This window comes from Ceratotherium simum, chromosome 7 (genome assembly GCF_057802395.1).
Source record: "Ceratotherium simum simum isolate JZ-2026a chromosome 7, ASM5780239v1, whole genome shotgun sequence".
Taxonomy (NCBI): Eukaryota; Metazoa; Chordata; class Mammalia; order Perissodactyla; family Rhinocerotidae; genus Ceratotherium; species Ceratotherium simum.
The window spans coordinates 76,191,097-76,209,614 of record NC_141906.1 but is presented as its reverse complement, the minus strand read 5'-3'; the positions used below and the strand labels follow the sequence as shown (position 1 = coordinate 76,209,614).

The 18,518-nt window shown below is 41.6% G+C and overlaps 1 protein-coding gene across 9 annotated transcripts in view; it reads right to left on the bottom strand.

Moving 5' to 3' along the window:
- CCDC15 (coiled-coil domain containing 15) overlaps positions 1-5,899 on the bottom strand; it is an 88,298-nt gene extending 82,399 nt beyond the window's left edge. For 3 of the 9 annotated variants that reach the window (XM_087433876.1, XM_087433878.1, XM_087433882.1), the window contains exons 1-3: positions 5,692-5,899; positions 5,138-5,326; positions 23-172 (exon numbers count right to left, since the gene is read on the bottom strand). In XM_087433876.1, coding sequence (XP_087290002.1) covers positions 23-172; positions 5,138-5,317 — 330 coding nt within the window. In that variant the 5' untranslated portion in view covers positions 5,318-5,326; positions 5,692-5,899. Of the gene's footprint in view, positions 1-22; positions 173-5,137; positions 5,327-5,612 lie in introns of all 9 variants that reach the window. The other 6 variants (XM_087433877.1, XM_087433880.1, XM_087433879.1 and 3 more) reach the window with 4 other exon arrangements.
- Positions 5,900-18,518: the final 12,619 nt, after the last annotated feature.

Genomic DNA, 18,518 nt, shown 5'->3' with positions numbered 1-18,518 from the left:
TCAGGCTAACTTTTGAACTTACTGCTTCGTAAGACTTCTGCAGCTGTTGCTTTTTTCTCAGCCTAATTTGTTGATTTACTCGGCGTTTGACTTGTCTCTGAAAATGCTTCAAAGCTTCTTGTTTTTTTCTTAGCTGTTCCTTTAGTTCTTCTTCAATCATATATGCTGAAGTCTTCAAAGACAAAAGATAGAAAATGAACTTAAATGTCAGCAGTTTTGCCCATTAGGGCTCTGTTATAAACACAAAGCAGTCAGGAAATAATCCTGAAAAATAATTAAGTCTATAATCCAAAATTCCCAGTAGAGTAAGGAAATCACAGGAGTTCAGAGCCCATAATCTAGACACAGCTAGTGAGTACCAAAAACTTAAACCAAATGACAAACTAAAAATTGAGATTTGTGAGTACTCAAATCAAATCTTAATTTTTCATTGAACTGAGAACCAAAGGTACCTTCATTAATTCTTAATGAATCAATTCATCAATTCAAATCTATCTTTTGTTACACATTTTCTAAAATGAGTAAAACAGTCCAGACACACCAGATTGCTCACCACTCACCAAATATGTCCTATTATAAAATGCCTTGATACTCAGAATTATGCTCCATTTTTAACCTAGCATGCTCTTCCTGTCACCTCCACCTGGTAAGGGCCTACTCAGTTTTCAAGATCATCTAATACCCACTTCCTAGTACCTTCCACAATCCTTTCTTCCTCTGCGCTCTCTTATGCTATGGTACCTCTCATTAACATTAATTGAGTACAGTATTTCTTGACTCTTCCATTATATTATGAACTCTTTGAGGGCAGGAAATGCATTTCATTCTCCTTTCTTTCCCCTATAGTATATAACACAGAGCCTTAAATATAAAGGTGCTCAATATTTATGTAATGCTCAATTCTAAAACATATTCTAAACAATCTGGAACATTTTATCCCATTTGAGTATTTACCTCCTCTAAGTGCTTTGAATAACAATCATAGTCACCATAATAACAGCAGTCACCATCATTAAAGATCTATTACAAGACAAGCACTTTAACTACATTATATCACTGAAACCTCAAAACTACCTCTGATAGCAGGTATTCTAATTTTTAACGTTACAGATGAGGAAACTGGGGCTCAGAAAGATTAAATAATCTTTAGTATCCTCTAGCTGGCAAGTAGCAGAGCTAGAAGTTTCTCTGATTCCAACACATGCCCTATACCATATTGCTTTTCTCTTGACTACATTTCTCTTGAATAAGGAATCTTCAAACTAAATAAAATCATCATCACACCTCCTACCTACCCCTTCTTCTAACAGTGATTCCAAAATCTAATTCTGAAGGTGCTTCAAATTATTTCACAGGCTGTCAATAAATTCTCAAAATCAAGTGAATTTAAATTCCAATTAAAATTAAATTTTCCAAGAAATCTATCCCATAAACTATTCTACAAGAGTATGTACCACAGGAGTAGAGTGTACAAAACAAATATCAAAGAATAACGAGGTAAAGTAATTCCAAAGGAGAGATACATGTAGTAAAGCCTGAACTGACCCAAATTAACACAAGCTTAAGCTCCAGACAAGCTTAAGCCATTCTACCTCTTTCTTTGACTTCCATTGCCTCTGTCTGCCCCCTCTTTTATCCCAAAGCTGGGATTATCAAACATTTTATTGAAGTGTATGGTTGATTCCAAATTGTGGATTTCAATTGCAAACCAAAGATAAGAGTGTACCACATGTTAGAAACATATTTTTCTTAGCAACCACCACTGTGTAAGGCAACTGGAACCTGAGAACACTTGTCCCACGGGATGTTAAGAGGTTCCTAGAGTCAAATAAATTTGGGAAATACTGGGTTCATCAAAAACAAATGTTGCTTCAACTGTACAACTAATTTCTCATAGCCTTTTTGCAACCTATGGACTACCCAAGGGTGCAATATAGAATGAAGTGCTTCTCACATCAATCAAAGAATACATTTGGATTATTCGCATATGATGGAATTGATGCTTAGGTTATATAGTAGTTAGTCTCCAAAGATGATCTCCCTTTTTCCTCCCAGTGGATCAAGCCTCCCTGTATTTACGCTCCTGTGTAGTCAACTCCTACACTGAATAGTCTGGCTCTGTATATCCAACAGAATGAGGCAGAAGGGTTGGCTCCACGACTTCTGAAGCAAGGTAATAAAGAAATTTCCACCTAAGGATCTTGGAGTGCTCACTCTAGGGGAAGCCAGCCACCATATAAGAATTCTACCCTGAGACTACCATGCTGTGAGGAAGTCCAAGGTAGCCAAATAGAGAGGCAATGTAGAAAGAGAAAGATATCCAGCCAGCCCAAAGCCATTCTAGTCATCCTAGCCCAAGTGCCAGATTATGTGAGTGAGAAACCCTTTTGGATATTTCAGCCCAGCAGATGCCACATGAAGAAGAACCAAGAAACCCAACCAGCAGCCAGAATCCAGTCAAGTTGTCCCAGACATCTCCAGCTATTTGGGCCACCCTAGCCGAAGCCTCACACATCACGGAGCAGACAAGCCACTCCCACTGTGTCCTGCTCAAATTCCTGACACCAGTATTGTTTGCTTTATGCCACTAAATTCTAAGGTGTTTTGTTACACAACAACAGATAACCAGAATAAATTATAAAATAATGCAATAGCCATATATGCTGATAGGGTAGTAGCGTCTTCTGATGCTAATTTAATTAACAGGGATAGGGCTCAGAAGCTACAGCATTTTTAGGAATCCTGATGTCTCCTTGAAATTTGGGGGACAAAAATGATTAGGACTTTCCCTTCAAAATAGACACGATCTTATAGTAACCAAGCTTTTGAAGTAACTATTCAGCATCTATTCTGAGCTGACAAAGCTATCTATTAAATAAGAGTGGATTCTCCAGACTATACATGCTAAAACAATAAAGAGTTCTATTAGATGCTTGATCAAATTGCCTTTTACTGGTACTGATCAGAATTTTTTAAATGAGGGAAAAGAGACATGTTTATACATGTTCCAATAATTTAATATTTTGAGTTCATGTGTGGGAACATGACACTCGATATTTTTTAACATAGAAAAAGAAAATCTTGGTGGTTTTCAGGCATTTTGATGCTACTGACATTAGAAAGATGTCAAAATTTGAGCAATTAAAAAGAGATGTCAATAACTTAAATGCCAAAATACCTTTGTACCAAATCTTACTGATTCTTCTGGGATGTTTCCTGCATTTAGCCCTTTTCATTCCCACTTCAACCACCCCTTTTCAAGGCTTTCCCACTCCATTTCTTACCACTAAACAAGTCTTGATGCTATACTTCCTGCCTAAATTGTTAAATTACATCCTAATTTGTCTCCCAGGAGCAAATCTCTCCCTAACCTTTAAAAACTTTGAATCGATTAATCTAATCAAAACACTGTTTGATCATGAAATTCATCCGTAATATTAAACAATGAATCAAGTCAATCCCTTCTCCAAAATTTCCAGTGTTTCCCTACCACCCCTATTTTCCACAATCCTATCAATCACCCTACTAAACCTTCCACTCCAATCAATGTAATGTACCCTTAGAATCCTGAATATACGTTGCTTACTTCCTATTCTCCCCATTCTCCTTAATTAGAGAATCATCCCCTTCTCTTTGATTATCTGAATTCTTCATTAAACTTCCCTGGGTCACATCAACCCAAAGTCATATCTTTCTTCCTTGATTAAGTATCATAGTCTTCTAACTTAATCATATACTATCCAGGGCCTTAAAATCCTTTCTGGAAATAGGCAGAGTAGGAATAAATGAATGAATATGTACATACATACATACAAACATAAATAAAATGAATATACAACATTGCATTGTTATTTAACACTTACTTTAAATATGTCTCATTTCTTCTCTGAGATCAAAGACCACAAAGGAAATGTACCTCATACTTTTCACCTCACGTTCAGCACCCTGTCTATACATTCAGAAGACCTTCACACATTTTGTGCATTCCATAAATATTTACTGAGTGCCTATATTTATTAGGCACTAAGATAAAAGTGGAGATATGATGATAAATAAGATTTTTTCCCCTGTGCTCTAGGAGCTCATGCTCCTTCAGGAAAGGTAGATATGTAAACTTACTACAAATATAATGTGGTGTGTACAGTGATGGATGATAATTAGTCTTTGGGTGGCAAACATGATGTCTACACAGAAATTGAAATATAATGATGTACACCTGAAATTATATAATGTTATAAACCAATATTACATCAATAAAAAATAAAAATAAATTAATAATACTTTTTAAAAATAAATAAATAAAATGTGGTAAGTTCCACAATACAATTTGAACGAATAGCTAAAGGGCACAATTTGGTGAAAGACTATAAAGAGTCTTCTTACAAAATCGTCCTCATGTGTTAATTAGTACATCTGAGAATTATCAAGTAAACAGGCACACATGTAAACTTTGCAAATCTTTCCCATCATCTGAAATGCTCCTCCCTACCACCTGTACTTACAGCATTTCCATTCTTTAAGGACCAACACAGACTATATTTCCTCATTCATTCATTCATTCAAATATTTCCTGAAGACCTACTATATGCCAGGACAAGAATGAACAAAATGTAAAGGTTCCTGTCCTCAAGGAATTTATAGTTAAGCTTTCTCGAATCCAAGTCAGAATTAATCTCTTCCTCCTTTATTCTCTTACTGCATTTTGCCTGAATCTCCATTACCAAACTTATCAAAAACTTTAAGCAATCAATTAATGTTACATGAAATGGGCCAACTGTCATCCCTAGTACACTGTGGAATGTCTGAAAGATATAGACAGATATATATATAGATATATAAATACATATATATTGGTAAATACATATAAATATATATATATATATTTCCTGTCCCATGTAGATTATGGTCTACACAGTAGGTGAGTAATAAATATTTGATTACGCCAACGCCAACTAAAGCTGCAGAAAGTTTTGGCAAATACACGTTTGTTCTATAATCCTAATGCAAGAATATACCTATTTATGACAGAATAGAAACAGCATCCTCAGATTGCTCCTCTTTATCTAAATCAGAGAAGGCTAATAAAAAGAAAGATGAGGGAGGAACTCCACCTTACTTGGTCCAAACTGACACTCACATATGCTGGGATTTCCGAACTATGTGGTGAGGCAGGTTCCACCCACGCCCCAACTGGTACTATAGCCTGGTTCCTCTCAGCCAGCACTGCGAGCACGTCCTTGCTCTTCAGGGGGTCTAAAGCCAGGGGCAACCTTGTGGTATTTCCAGGCTTCTTGAGGGGGGCCACACTTCCCGGCATCTGTGACTCCTGGTTAGGAGAAAGGAAAAGCTTAAAATCTTCAAATGACCGCGTTAAAATCTCCGCCTCCTAACACATGAGCCACAGTCCCCTGAAAAGGAGAGGAGCCTTGGAGGAGGCAGTAGCCTGGCAGGGAATCGAAGAACAAGGATTCTGGAGGGGAAAGAAGGAAAGAGGAAAGAAGAGAAGTGGGAAGAAATAAAGAGGGAAGGAAAGGTTTAAAGACTGCCTTCTGGAAGGAATGGGGAAGACGGGGGAGAGAAAAAGGATCTGATTGAGAGAACGAAGACTGTACCCAGCGGTGGCACAGCGCGGTGGAGAAGGGACCGTGGCAGCCAGAGAGAAAGGGGGCTGGCAGGATGAGGGGTGGGAACCTGGGTCTGAGGCAGAGTCCAAATAATCGGTATCCGGTTATGGGGGGAAGCGCTGAATGGCGGGGAGTCCCGGGCCAGCTAGAGGCCTGTTTCTGAGGCCTCGAGGTCCCACTCCTGGTGAGACAGCTCGGGCCCAGCTCGCCACAAACTCAAACTACCCCCGATACCACAGTAACCGCCTCCAGTAAACGGCCACTTTCGGGTGAGCCGCCCTACCCAGCTCCGCCTCGCCCCGCCCCTCCGTAGCCTTGTATCCGCCTTTTCCGGGCTTGCGTCACCTCCCGGCGACTGGAAGGCTGAGGGGCGGGGCTTCGAACTCCGGAGATTCGTCACTTCCGCTTTTTGTCTGGCTGATGGGGCGGGAATTGTGAAGGCGCGGGGAACCGGGCGGGAAGCGGAGGGGGCGCGGTGCTGCTGGCTAACGGGCGAGCAGAGGTGTGGCCCGCCGACCGCGCCGTGATAGTCCCAGCTCTGAAACCATCCCAGATCCTTCAGGAACAGGGATACGTGGGGCTGAAGAGCTGACTAGCCTGGATCCCAGCTGAGGAAGCACGGGAAAAGGATGGAAGAAGGCGGGCCTGGCGGGGCTTCCTGGAGGAACAAACTAAGCCAACAATGAGTCATACTGATCGTCTGTATACTTCATTACGTTTACGTGCTATTTCATACATATTCTTATATTTGAACATCGCAGCCTCGTGAGTGGTCTCCCTTTCTGTTGGAAGCTCTGCTGTAATCCTGGGACACTTCATTATCCCTGTGAAATACTTATTCATTAGTTCATTTAACATAAAATTGAGCGCTTTTTATATATCAGTACTGTTCTAGGCACTGGAAATATATAGCAATGAACAATACAGACTAATATCCCTTGCTTATGGAATTCACAATATAATGAGGAGAAGTAACCAAATAAACATGAATAAGTAAATAAATGTGTCTGATGCTGATGAGTACTGTCGAGTAAAAGCAGAGAAAGAGGATAAAGAGTGTACTGGGGAGAGGGGAGATGAAATTTTAGATAGGAATGACTAGAGAAGGTTTCACTGAGGTACTTTTGAGCAAAGACTCCAATGCAGAGTTCCATGAGATAGTGGAACCAGCTACTGTAATCTTCAACAGAGAGTTTTATAAAAAAAAAAAAAAAGTGTTCCAGGTAGAGGGAACAGCAGGTACAGTGAATCCAAGATAGGCACATACCTGGCTGAGAAACAGCAAGGAGGCTAGTGTGACTGGTACAGAGTGAGAGGGAGAGAGTTGAGATAGGAGATCAAAAGTTAGGGAGAAGGCAATCATATAGAACCTTGTAAGCCACAGAAAGGCATTGAGATGGGGGAGCCACTGGAGAGTTTTGAACAAAGGAATGTCATAACGTGACTTAGATTTATAAAAGATCATTCTGGATGTTGTATTGAGACATACAATGTGGCAAGGGTATAAGCAAGTAGACCAATTAGGAGGCTATTCCAATAATCCTAATAGAAGATTATGATGTCTTGGATCAGGGACGTAGTGGTAGAAATGGTGAGAAGTAGATGGATTCTGGATATATTTGGGAGGCAGGACTTTTAGGACCTGTTGAAGCTTGAATGTGGTGTGTGTGTGTGTGTGTGTGTGAGAGAGAGAGAGAGAGAGAGAGAGAGAGGGAGGGAGAAGAGTCAAGGAAAATTCTAGTGATTTCATCCTGAGCAACTGACAGGATGGAGTTGCCATTTACCGAGATGGGGAAAATAGGGGAAGGAGTAGGTTGGGAGGGGGAAGATCAGGAGTTCAGTTTGAGACAGATTAAGTTTTATTTATCTAACTGACATCCAAGAAAGTAGTATGATAAAAGTGTCTGGAGTTCACAGGAGTGTTCTGCTCTAGAAATATAGATTTGCAGGTTGCTAGCCTAAGATTTAAAGCCCTGAGACTAAATGAAATCATCAAGGGACTGACTTATAGACAGATAAGAAGTCCAAGGATTGAGCCCTGGGGTATTCCAACACTGAAGAGGCTGAGAAGAGGAGGGGAATGCAAAGAGATTGGGAAGGATCAGCCAGTAAACTAAAGAAAACCAGGAGTGTGTGATACCTTGATAGCCAAGTGAAGAAAATGTTTCATTGAAAAGGACAGACCATCCATGTTAAAGCCTGCTGATAAGTCAAATAAGATGAGGACTGAGAATTGACTATTGGATTTAGTAATGTGGAGGTCATCGATGACTTTTAAAAGAGCAGTGCTTTTGGAGTAGTTAGAGAGCAAAATCCTGCTTGAGGTAGACTTAAAAGAGAGGGGGAGGAGGAATTGGAATCAGCAATTTTAGACAATTCTTTCAATGGGTTTTGTTGTAAAGGGACACAGAAATGGGTAGCTGAAAGGAGAGGTAGAATCATAGGAGGGTTCTTTTCTTTAAGATTGCAGCACATGTTTTTTTGGTTGGGAATTATCCAGTAGACAGGAGAAAACTGACATGCAGGAGAGAGATGGGAGAATTTTTGCATCTATGTTCTTAAGTGGGCAAGATGGAATGGGATCTAGTGAACAAGTGGAGAGATTGGCCTTAGATATGAGGGATGGTTCACTATAACAATAACAGTGAAAATACAGTATATACTGGTAATTGGATAATATGGTGATGGGAGCTTGTGGAAGTTCTCTTCTGATTGTTCTGTTTTCTCCATAAAATAGTATTGTAGCCAGCTTGTGTGGCCTCTGATGATCCCTACCTCTTGGTATGCACACCCTCGTATAGTCCCCTTTCACACTGTACCAGGGTTGGTCTGTGTGACCAATAGAATATGGCAGAAGTGATGGTATGTCACTTCAGATATTAGGTTATAAGAGATGCTGTTTTCTTGCTCTCACTCTCATTCTGTCGCTCTCTCACTCTCTCACTCTTGCTCTTATTCTCACTCTCTTTCAGATCACTTGCTCTGGGGGAAGCCATTTATGTCACGAGCAGCCCTATAAAAAGGCCCACATGGCAAGGTACTGAAGGCTCCTGCCAACAACCCTGTGAATGATCTTGAAAGTGGATCCTCCAGCCCCAATGAAGTCTTCAGACACTGTAGTCTTGACCAACAACTTCACTGCAACCTCATAAGAGACCTTGAGCCAGACTATCCAGCTAGAAACTGTCAATAATGATTGTTGTTTTAAGGTGCTAAATTTTGGGGTAATTTGTTACACAAAAACAAATAACAATACAAATAGGAAGCAAGTTCATCAATTAATAAAATAGAGGAAGAGATGTTAGAGGTTTGAGGAAGGAAGATAAGGTATAAAATAGTTGCCCAAAAGAGTGGAAGTAAGAACTAGAGACATGTACAATTGCCAGATGGCCTTAAGGACTCATGTGAGGTTCATCGTTATGAATTTAAAGGGAGACTAGTCAGCATGGTTGAGTGTTTTTCTTCAGTTGCATAATTATAGGCATAAGGTAGGGGGAAATTTTAATTTTAACCAGGGTTGACGTTTTACCAAAATATTACTATCAAGCAAGAAACGGGCAAGGGAGTTAAAGATTAGTGCAAGGGAGTAAATAAATGACTGACCATGGAATTTAAAATAGGTAATGTGGGAAGGGAGGACAAGAGGGAGGCAAGGGATGTTGTAAAGAAGGTAAGATCAAGAGACTGTAGGTTCCGGGGGGGGTCTAAGGCTTATTAGAGCAGGATACTAGAAAGAATGCACTGAAAAGATAAGAGGTGGTGATCCGAGAGTGGGATGCTTGAAACAGAGTATGGAGGGGCTGCAGATATTGGTATTGACAAAGTCTCTGGTACGACCAAGGGAGGGAGTGCTGAGGTGGGTTAAAGAACAAAATCACAGAAGAAGAGGTCATAGAAATGAGGGGCCAGAGCACTGGATGGATTATTCCTGAGGTTATTGAAATCACCAAAATATATGATAAGAACAGTGTTGGCGAGAGCCAGGAGCAACAATCTTTAAGGAATTTTGGGAAAAGATCTGGAGGTTGGTAGATGAGTATAACTTGGAAAGCAGTGAGTGGTATAGTCTAACAACGTTAGATTCAAAGCGAGGGTGAAGCTAAGAAAAAGGAGGGAAAATGGTTTATAAATAGTACTGAGAAACCAAGAGGCAAGGAGGAAGCCTATCCCACCTCCCCCCAGAGGGTGAGGAACAGAAAACAGCCACCACTTGAGAGGACCAGAGAGAGGTTGATTTGTACATCCCCACACACAGACACCCCAACGCTGAGCAGAAATGTTATTAGGTAGCTCCTTGCTCTCTTTAACCCTGTAGCTCAAGGTCTGTGCCTCCCATGAGCGTCTGTGCCAGTGGTTCCATACGAATCCATACTCTCATTATGTCCAGAGAGCTCACCTCTTGGGCTCTATTCCCATTTTCTGACCTTATCACAAGGGTTATCTTCTATATTGCCAGAGTTAGTTTCTCAGCAAAGAAACTATTCGCTTAGAAATGTCTATCTTCTTCAGAAACTTAAAAGAATGGATGTTGCTGGCATCAGAGTCTTGAGGCTGTGTTCCAGAGAACTCCTCATCAGAGCTGGATAATCTCTGATGTGTGTGGCTGGGGGATCCCTGGCCATCTCTGCATGAAGCCCTGAGTCACTGGGTCCTTGGCACAGGTCCATTCTACACAGAACTGGTTGTTTGATGAGCACCAGGGGGCAATTTGCTTTTTGGTCACCACTATCCTTTTTATGGCCCACTGACCCACGCCTGTAACAAATTAGAAAACTTGGTCACCTGTTGGTCCTAAGGGCCTATACTAAGGACACCCTCTCTAGAGGTGGAAAACCACCTGCCTACTTCCATGCTCCTGGGATCTAGATGTTGAGAACTAAGCCTCAGGCAGCTGCGTCATACCCACTTTCACTCTCTCCCAAATTCAAGCAGGATTTCCCTGGGCTAACCAATGTTCTGGGCTATTTCCTGAAAGTAGACCATAGCACTGTCCTCTTTTGTTCTTCCTCCTCCTTATCCATCTCTCAAAATAACCTTTCTAACTGGAATAATTGGTGAGGGTCCTTCAGCTTGCCTATGCAGTCCAGGTTTTTGCAGCAGCATTTCATTGTAAATGGCAGCAATAGCAGATTGCTCCAGTCAAGCCCAGTTTCAAGAGCCTCTGCTGTACTGATCTTTGCAAAAGCTTCTCTGATTTTATCATGGGTGCAGAAGTCTTTTCTCCTTTCTCTTGGTGGGTGATAAAAAAATTAACATAGGAGTCTCAGTGTCTCTCCACATTACCAGAAACTCATCTAGGAAAGACACAGAGATTCACTTCCCAGATCCTCCTTCAAGGAAGGTCTTTTTGGCCCAGTTTTGGGGAGTGGTGTAGTCTTTTGGCAGTCAGCTCTTTCAGGGACTGCCTCAACCCCAGAGAGGTTCCTCACCCTCCCTTTGAGGAGCAGCCACATCCAGTGACTGATGGATGTGGGATGTAAAGGCGTGGCTGTTTCTGTCTAACTTAGAACAACTCTGATGGGCCATCATTTCAGCTTCAGGGCTCATTGTGGGGTTGGCTGAGGCTGTCCAGCTTGCATCACAGCTCAGCTTTTCCCTCTGCCCACTCCTGCTTCCCTCCCCTCCCTTCCACAGGTATCAATCTCAAGCACACTTCCCGATAAACATCCTGAACATGAAACTCTGTCTCAGAGTTGGCTTCCTGGAGCACCCAACTATGGCACCCTGAGTGTTGTTAGGCTCAGAGACAGAGACATTGACAGCTATCAGGCCGTTAACTCCTAGCCTTGAAATCCATAGACTTATCATTTTTCTTTTCTTTTCCATCAACGAGACCTGCAACATGTCAAGAAGATAGTCAGCCAGCAATTTAAAGTCCCTCTTCCTGTTGACATTTTTGAGCCTCTGGGCTAAGCTCTCAAGGCTACCCCACCTCTAGACTTTCTAAATATGTGAGCCAATAAAGTTCTTTATTGCTAATGACAATTTGCATTAAGTTTTGTATTATTTGTAACATAGAGAGCCCTGAGTTGAGCAAGATAGAAGGAGTCAATTGGCAAAGCTAGGAGAATGAAGCAGACAAGCAGAAAGATTCAGAGTTACCTACAAAAGTTGGTTCCAGGAGCTGCCTCAGTGTTTGAGCTCTCCAAATCTAGATCCAGGCAATACGCCTCTACTCCAATGGTAACTTCACTGGAATATCTGTTCTTTGAAGCCAAAGAAGCTTCACTAAGATAGGAGACTTTGCCATAACATAAAGCTAGTTTTGGCCGAAATGATTTTATCTATCTATAAATTGTTACCCATATTACTCACCATACTTTTGACTTTTTTAGAAAATGTACTCCTAAAGTATAAAAATTCTAATCAGATACTTTAAAAATACATTGTAGGCTTTAAAAGCAGTTTCAAAAGAGGATTTCAAAAATATTTTATAGAATAAGTAGCAAGACACTCATACTTTGTGGTTTTTATAGTCTATACTTATATGTTTAAGGCATGTATTTAGGTGAATAAATTCTGCAGATAAATTTTATGCTGCTTTTAAAAATCTTATAAGGTAACTACTTTGGAGAAGTCAAGCCATTCATTTTTGTGTGGTCTGCTATAATTGTTATAATTATCCACTATTAATAGTCACATTTTCTATATCCCAAATCTCTAGGGACAGCATATTATAGTGCAGAGAACAGAGACTTTGAAAACAAACTTGAATTTATGTTCTGGCTCTGCAATTCACTGTTTGTGGTCAAGTCACATAATGTACATCTTTGTTTCTTCATCTGTAATATGGGGGAAAAATTGACCTTTTAGGATTTTTTTTGTGAAAATTAAGGTAATATATATGAAATGGAGGATGTATAATAGGTTTTCAATAATTGCTTGCTAATTTTTTTTCAGGAAGCAGGAAAGAAGTCATCTCTTCTACCTTTAGAAGATTCTGATTTGTCTGCACATGGTTAGGCAGGTGGCCCAGCCTGGGATAGTATTCTATTTTCCTGGCTATAGTGATTGACCCAGAGCTGTGCATGTGACCTATGCTAGGCCAACCACAGTCCTTCACAAAGATTTTTTTTTTAACAAGCTTCATCAAAACTCTTCTCCCTGGATGGCAAGCTGCACTGTCCAATATCTTAACCACTAGCTACATGCGGCTATTTAAATTTAAATTAATTAAAATTAGGTAAAATTTAGAATTCATTTCCTCAGTCCCAGTAGCCACACTTAAAGTGCTCAATAGCCACATGTGGCTAACAGCTACCGTACTTGACAGCACAGATACAGAACATTTCCACCATCATAGGAATTATATTGGACAGCATTGATACTCTAGACTGTCTCACAACCATGGCCCCCATCAAAAAAAAGTCTAAGAAAGTTCACGAGAATGAAGCTGACACCAAGAGATAAGCAAGAGAGATGAGTGATAACCATGATGGCTTTTAAGTATCTTATTTCCAATTATTCCTTCTTCCTCCAAAATTTTGTTACATGATACAAGAAATTCCCCCTTTTTTACTTCAAATAATTCAAGCTGAACTTCTGACACTTACAACCAAAAAATCTTGATGGATCACATTCCTTAGCTTGTCGGGCCGCAAACTAGACGCAGAATCCTGCATGGCTAACTCTGGCAAGGATCTGTAAATGAGACAAAGCAGGACCCTATAAGTACTGCAACAAATGGTGAAAATTTTGGCCTGTCTTCAAGGCCACCTTCCCTGCTAACTTAATTGGGGCCTTCTTTTAAGAAACCTTGTTTCTCTCTATGTTGAATCCCGTGTGCCAAATATCCGTTTTCTTAGAGTCTCTGCACTCACCGCTGGGGAGCCAGTTGTTCTCTTGCTGACTAAGCTGTGTTTTTTATGGCCCTGTTGCTGGCCTTATCCTTCTTCCTCTCACTTCTTGTCCCAGAGCCTTCCTTTTTTATACCAAATTTTTACTTCTAGGCCTGACTGAAGGCGACCTCTTTCAGGAGTGTAGTATGAACACTGTACCAAGAAGCACAGGCTGAGTCTCAACTATGCTGACTTACAAAATGTGTGACTTGCAGCATGTTACTCAGCCTCTCTGAGCTTCATGTTCCTCCTTGAAAAAGAAAATTCCTACCACACAGAGTTGTTAGAAGATTAAATAAAATGATATTTTAAAAGACAATTTGTAAGGGGCGATGCAAATGAATTATCAATTATACTTAAAGATTTAGATGCAGCTTTCCCAACTATATTTAAGTACCTAGGGATTGTGTCTTCTGGTACTTTTTTTTTATTGAAGTATAATTGATATACCATATCCTATTAGTTTCAGATGTATATCATAGTGATTTGATATTTATATACATTACAAAATGATCACCACAATAAGTCTGGTTACCATCTGTCACCCTACAAAGTTATTACAATATTATTGACTATATTCCCTATGCTGTACATTACATCCCTATGACTTATTTATTTTATCATGGGGAGTTTGTACTTCTTAATCCCCTTCACCTGTTTCACCCATTCCCCAATCTTTCCCCACTCTGGTAACCAACACTTTGTTTCCTGTCTCTACGTGTCTGTTTCTGTTTTGTTTTGTTTGTCCCTTTGTTTTGCTTTTTAGATTCCACATATAGGTGAAATCATATGGTATCTGTCTTTCTCTGTCTGACTTATTTACTTAGCATGATACCCTCTAGGTCCATCCATGTTGTCACATTCTGTCACTTTTGAATGTGCCACCTTCCCCCTTTCCCACATCCTATTCCTCTTATTAATGTCTGGAACATGGAGTTCACAGAGGAGGCAATTATTAGATGTTGGCTAGCTGATTTCCATTTCTGTGCCTCCCTCTTTGGAAGGAGGGCAAGAGAGGGAGGATGGGAGTGAATCCTTCCCTGGGACATGGTTGGTGGGAGGACACAATCAGAGGATCTAGGAGAAGGGAAACAATGAAGCCTTTCACGAGCTGGGGGTAATTTGTGGCTTGCCTGTGATTTTTCAACCTGTTTCTATTTGAGCACTATAGCTTTACAGGAACAGAACTCCAGAGATGATCTCTAGAATGTCCTTGCTACATCTTAAATAGGTCAGCAAAAGCTAGATCTTTCCAACACTTTAATGCCAATTCATTTCTCCTCTTTGTTCCTCTGGAGAGTTGCTGAATAGGGCACGTTCCGCGACCATAGACACAAGCCTGAGTTCCTCTGTTTCTGAGGGGGTGGGAATTCTATTCAGAAATCAAATATTTACTCTCAGCATAAAAGGCTTTGATGTTTTTCAGTTTTCCAGTGTGGAAATGGGAGCACCTCCTCTCTGCCTTACCAAAATGTACCCAGGACCCCATGCTACCCCAGGATCACATATTTCCCCCAACAAACCCCACACCTTTTGAGACACCATGTCTCTGCTAACGCTTTTCCTCTGAGTGACTCCTCACATTTACAGAAATCTGCAGGTAGCAAAACCAACGTTCAGGGTGAAGGCCCTGCGAAGGGCAGGAGGAGCCTTTGACCCCATCTCCACTTTCCAATTGATGTTTCTCAGAAGTGAGCCAGAGTAGGGCTACCTATGGGAACTTTAAAAAGAAAAAGGAAAGAAAAAATGTCCTTGGGGAGGGCCATTCCTCACTGTCAAGGCCCACAAAAAGCTTGTTTTGTTCCAAACGGAGCTAGCTAAGCTGTCTCTTGTTGGGTGGTTGCTGGAGCAGCTGGGCCCTGCCTCCTCTCAGCACAAAGCCTCTCACACATTCCTTGTTTCCCAGGCAATGCGCTGCAGCTCTACAAATTCTCTGGCTGCTGTTGGCCTCCCAAGTCCTCCCTCTCTCTCTGTTCCGGCAAATTGAACTTATGGTAGGAACAACTCCGGCCCCATTCACATATAAGTTTATGGAATAAAGAATGAAAAACAACTTCAGCAATAATAGGGGGCACCAGGAGTGGGCAGAGAGGGCCACCTTATGTCCTGAGGCATAGTCAGAGAGTAGCTGCTGGGGGTAAAAGGCTAGATGGGGACTGAGGCTCAAGCACACAGGAGGTGGACTTCCTCCTGATGAGTTAGGGCAGTGGTCAGAAGTCTAAGCTTTGTTGGTGATCAACATGCGTTTTTAATCCAAGTTCTGCCGCTTAGTAGCAATATGACATTAGCAAGTTGCTAACTTCTTGAAATTTTAGGTTTTCTTGTTTGTAAAATGGGGTTATAATCTCTGCCTAAGAGGGGTACTGGGAGAATTAAATGAACAAATAGTTGTAAAGTACCTGTCAGAGTAAAGTGAGGAGTAGCTTACACACAAACACACTCAGAGCAGTTAGATGAGGGAAGATTTGGACAGGATGCCTTCATGTAAGGGTCAGGCCAGAAGTCTGGGGAATTAGCCTCCCCTTACCTCTCTGAAGCAGCCCTCAGCCCATATCTGATGGCAATTGGTGGATAAATATCCCAGCTCCCTTGCCTCTCGGTGGGGTAACTCTGAGACATATTATTCGTTATCTCCCAGAGTTCCCCAACAGGATTAAGCTCTAGCTGCCCGTGATAGTCATTTGCTTCATATGCAACCTTTATTGGCTTCCTTCCCTTCCATGTCTCATTCTTCCAGTATACTACCTGGTTTTACTGGGGTCACCTTTCAAATAGACTATTTCACTTCTTGTCTCAGGGTCTTCCTCCGGGGGAGGCCTAGGTTCTCAGGATCCAAACTCCTGCCTCAGCTGAATTAGTCCATTCAGAGGTCATTTCACTGTTCTGTTTGTGCTGTCCCTTTTGCATCCCATGTTGAACCAGAACTGAACTCAGTCCTTTGTCTCAGTAGATAAACACACACACACACACAACATACACACACGCACTCTCTCTTTCACACATCTGTATTAGTTTTATATGGTGGATAACACATTGCCACAAATTCAGCAGCTTAAAACAATGTACATTTGTTATCTTACCATTTCTGGGGATCAGGAGCGCAGGCATGGCTCAGCGGAGTCTTCTGCTCCGAGTGTCACCAGACTTCAATTAAGGTCTCAGCAGGTCGGCATTTCTTTCTGAGGCTCCATGTCCTCTTCCAAGCTCATGTGGTTTTTGGAAGAATTCGATTCCTTGTGATTGTAGGACTGAGGTCCCTATTTTCTCATTGAATGTGGCTCTCGGCTCCTAGAGGCCACCAGCAGTTCCTTGCCATGTGACCTTTTCACAACATGGCAGTTTATTTCATCAAAGCCAGCGAGACAATCTCTCTCTCTGGTCTGCTAAGTCTGAGTCTTCTACAACATGAGCTAATCAAGGGAGGGGCTATCCTATCACCTTGGCCATATTCTATCAGCAGGAAGCACACACATATACTGCATTTGCATGTAGTAAGCTTTTCTGAAAGTTTTGAAGAAAACAGAGGAGGAAGGTTTTACAGTGTGACAATGCAAGCTGTTCTTCAATTTTCTTCAGCTCCCCTACCTCTCCCCTTCTTCATTTCTCTCCTTTCTGCTCTTTCCCTGTCCCCAAATTCCTGCTTATTTCTATGTACAGCAGTTTATCTTTTTGTTCTTTGGCTCTTTATGCTTAAGGCTTTAACTACTACTCCGTGGCATATCTTTTTCTTGCTAAAGACAATTCCCTCTGTAAGAGGAATTTGGGTGCCATTTGTTGGAAGATTTTTTTTCATTCTGTTGCCAAAGATTATTCACAAGTTAGTGGAGAGACAGGTATGACTCAACTAATAACAGGAAGTGAATGAAGGGAAGGAGGGGGAGAGTGCTAAATATAAAAATCACCACTGATGTTATGGTACTGGTAAGGCCAAACCTCTCTAGTAGTAGTATCAGTACTAGAGCATTCTTCCTGGAGCCTGCAGACAATGGAACAGGCCACGTGGGTGGGGACATTCTTAAATCTGACGGTAGAGTTATTAAAATTGGTATTTATTTACATATCATTCGTGTGTGTGCACGTGTGCGTGTGTGTGTATGTGTGTTTTACCACTTCTTGCGTCTACTATTAAGTAACTTTAGGAGTCCTGGGTCTGTCGTTAGATAGTTTAACTCTGGGCAAATTATTTAACCTCTCAGTCCCTCGATTCCTTCAGCTCAGAAATGTAGAAGTGGGACAAGGTAATCTCAAATGTCTCTTGCTGTGGGGTGAGTCCGTTGCTCTGTGATTGTTCTGCCACTCCTACCAGACCTTCAGTTCTTTGAAGACAGAGCTAATTTTTATAATTCCCCAGCCAGGTTTTTTTTCCCCCCAATTCCCACAGACGTCTGTGTAGGGCGAAGACTCAGTCAAAATCACTAACTGCTTCCTGTTCTAGAGACGGAACACTTCTGAGTTTAAGTGGGCAGATGCATGTGTGTGTGTGTGTGTGTGTGTTTGTGTGGAGGCAGGGGCTCCATTCGGAGATGCAGGGGCACTGTCTGAGCGCTCAGCACAGTGGTCTGGGTACAGCAGGCCAGGGCTGCCATGGGTACAGTGGTGAGGAGTTGAGATCTCAGAGCCCCAGAGGGGGTGCCAAATGAGGAATGGCCTGAAGCAACTGTGTATAGCAGAAGGGCCAAGAGGACTGGCCCATGCCACTCAGAAAAGAACAATGCCCTCCGAAATGAACTGCTGAAGTGCTCAGAGTGGGAAGGGGCACAGGCTTTGCCTAAGCAAGGGCATTACTGGTGCCAGTCAAGTAGTCTGTCTACCCCATTGTTTGAGCAACCACACTATGCAGAGCTCAGAATTGGGCCCTGTGAGGAGACCCATAAGAATGAAGAGTTATAGTCCCTACCCCCAGAGAAACTCCCAGGCTAATGAGAAGATGGCCACAGTAACTACATTTTCTGACCCAAAAGTAGGCCATGTGGACTGAAAAGTATAGATACACTTTTGAAGTTGAACGAACGTAATGTTCATAATCAGGATGTCCCTAAAAAAAATACCCAGCCTG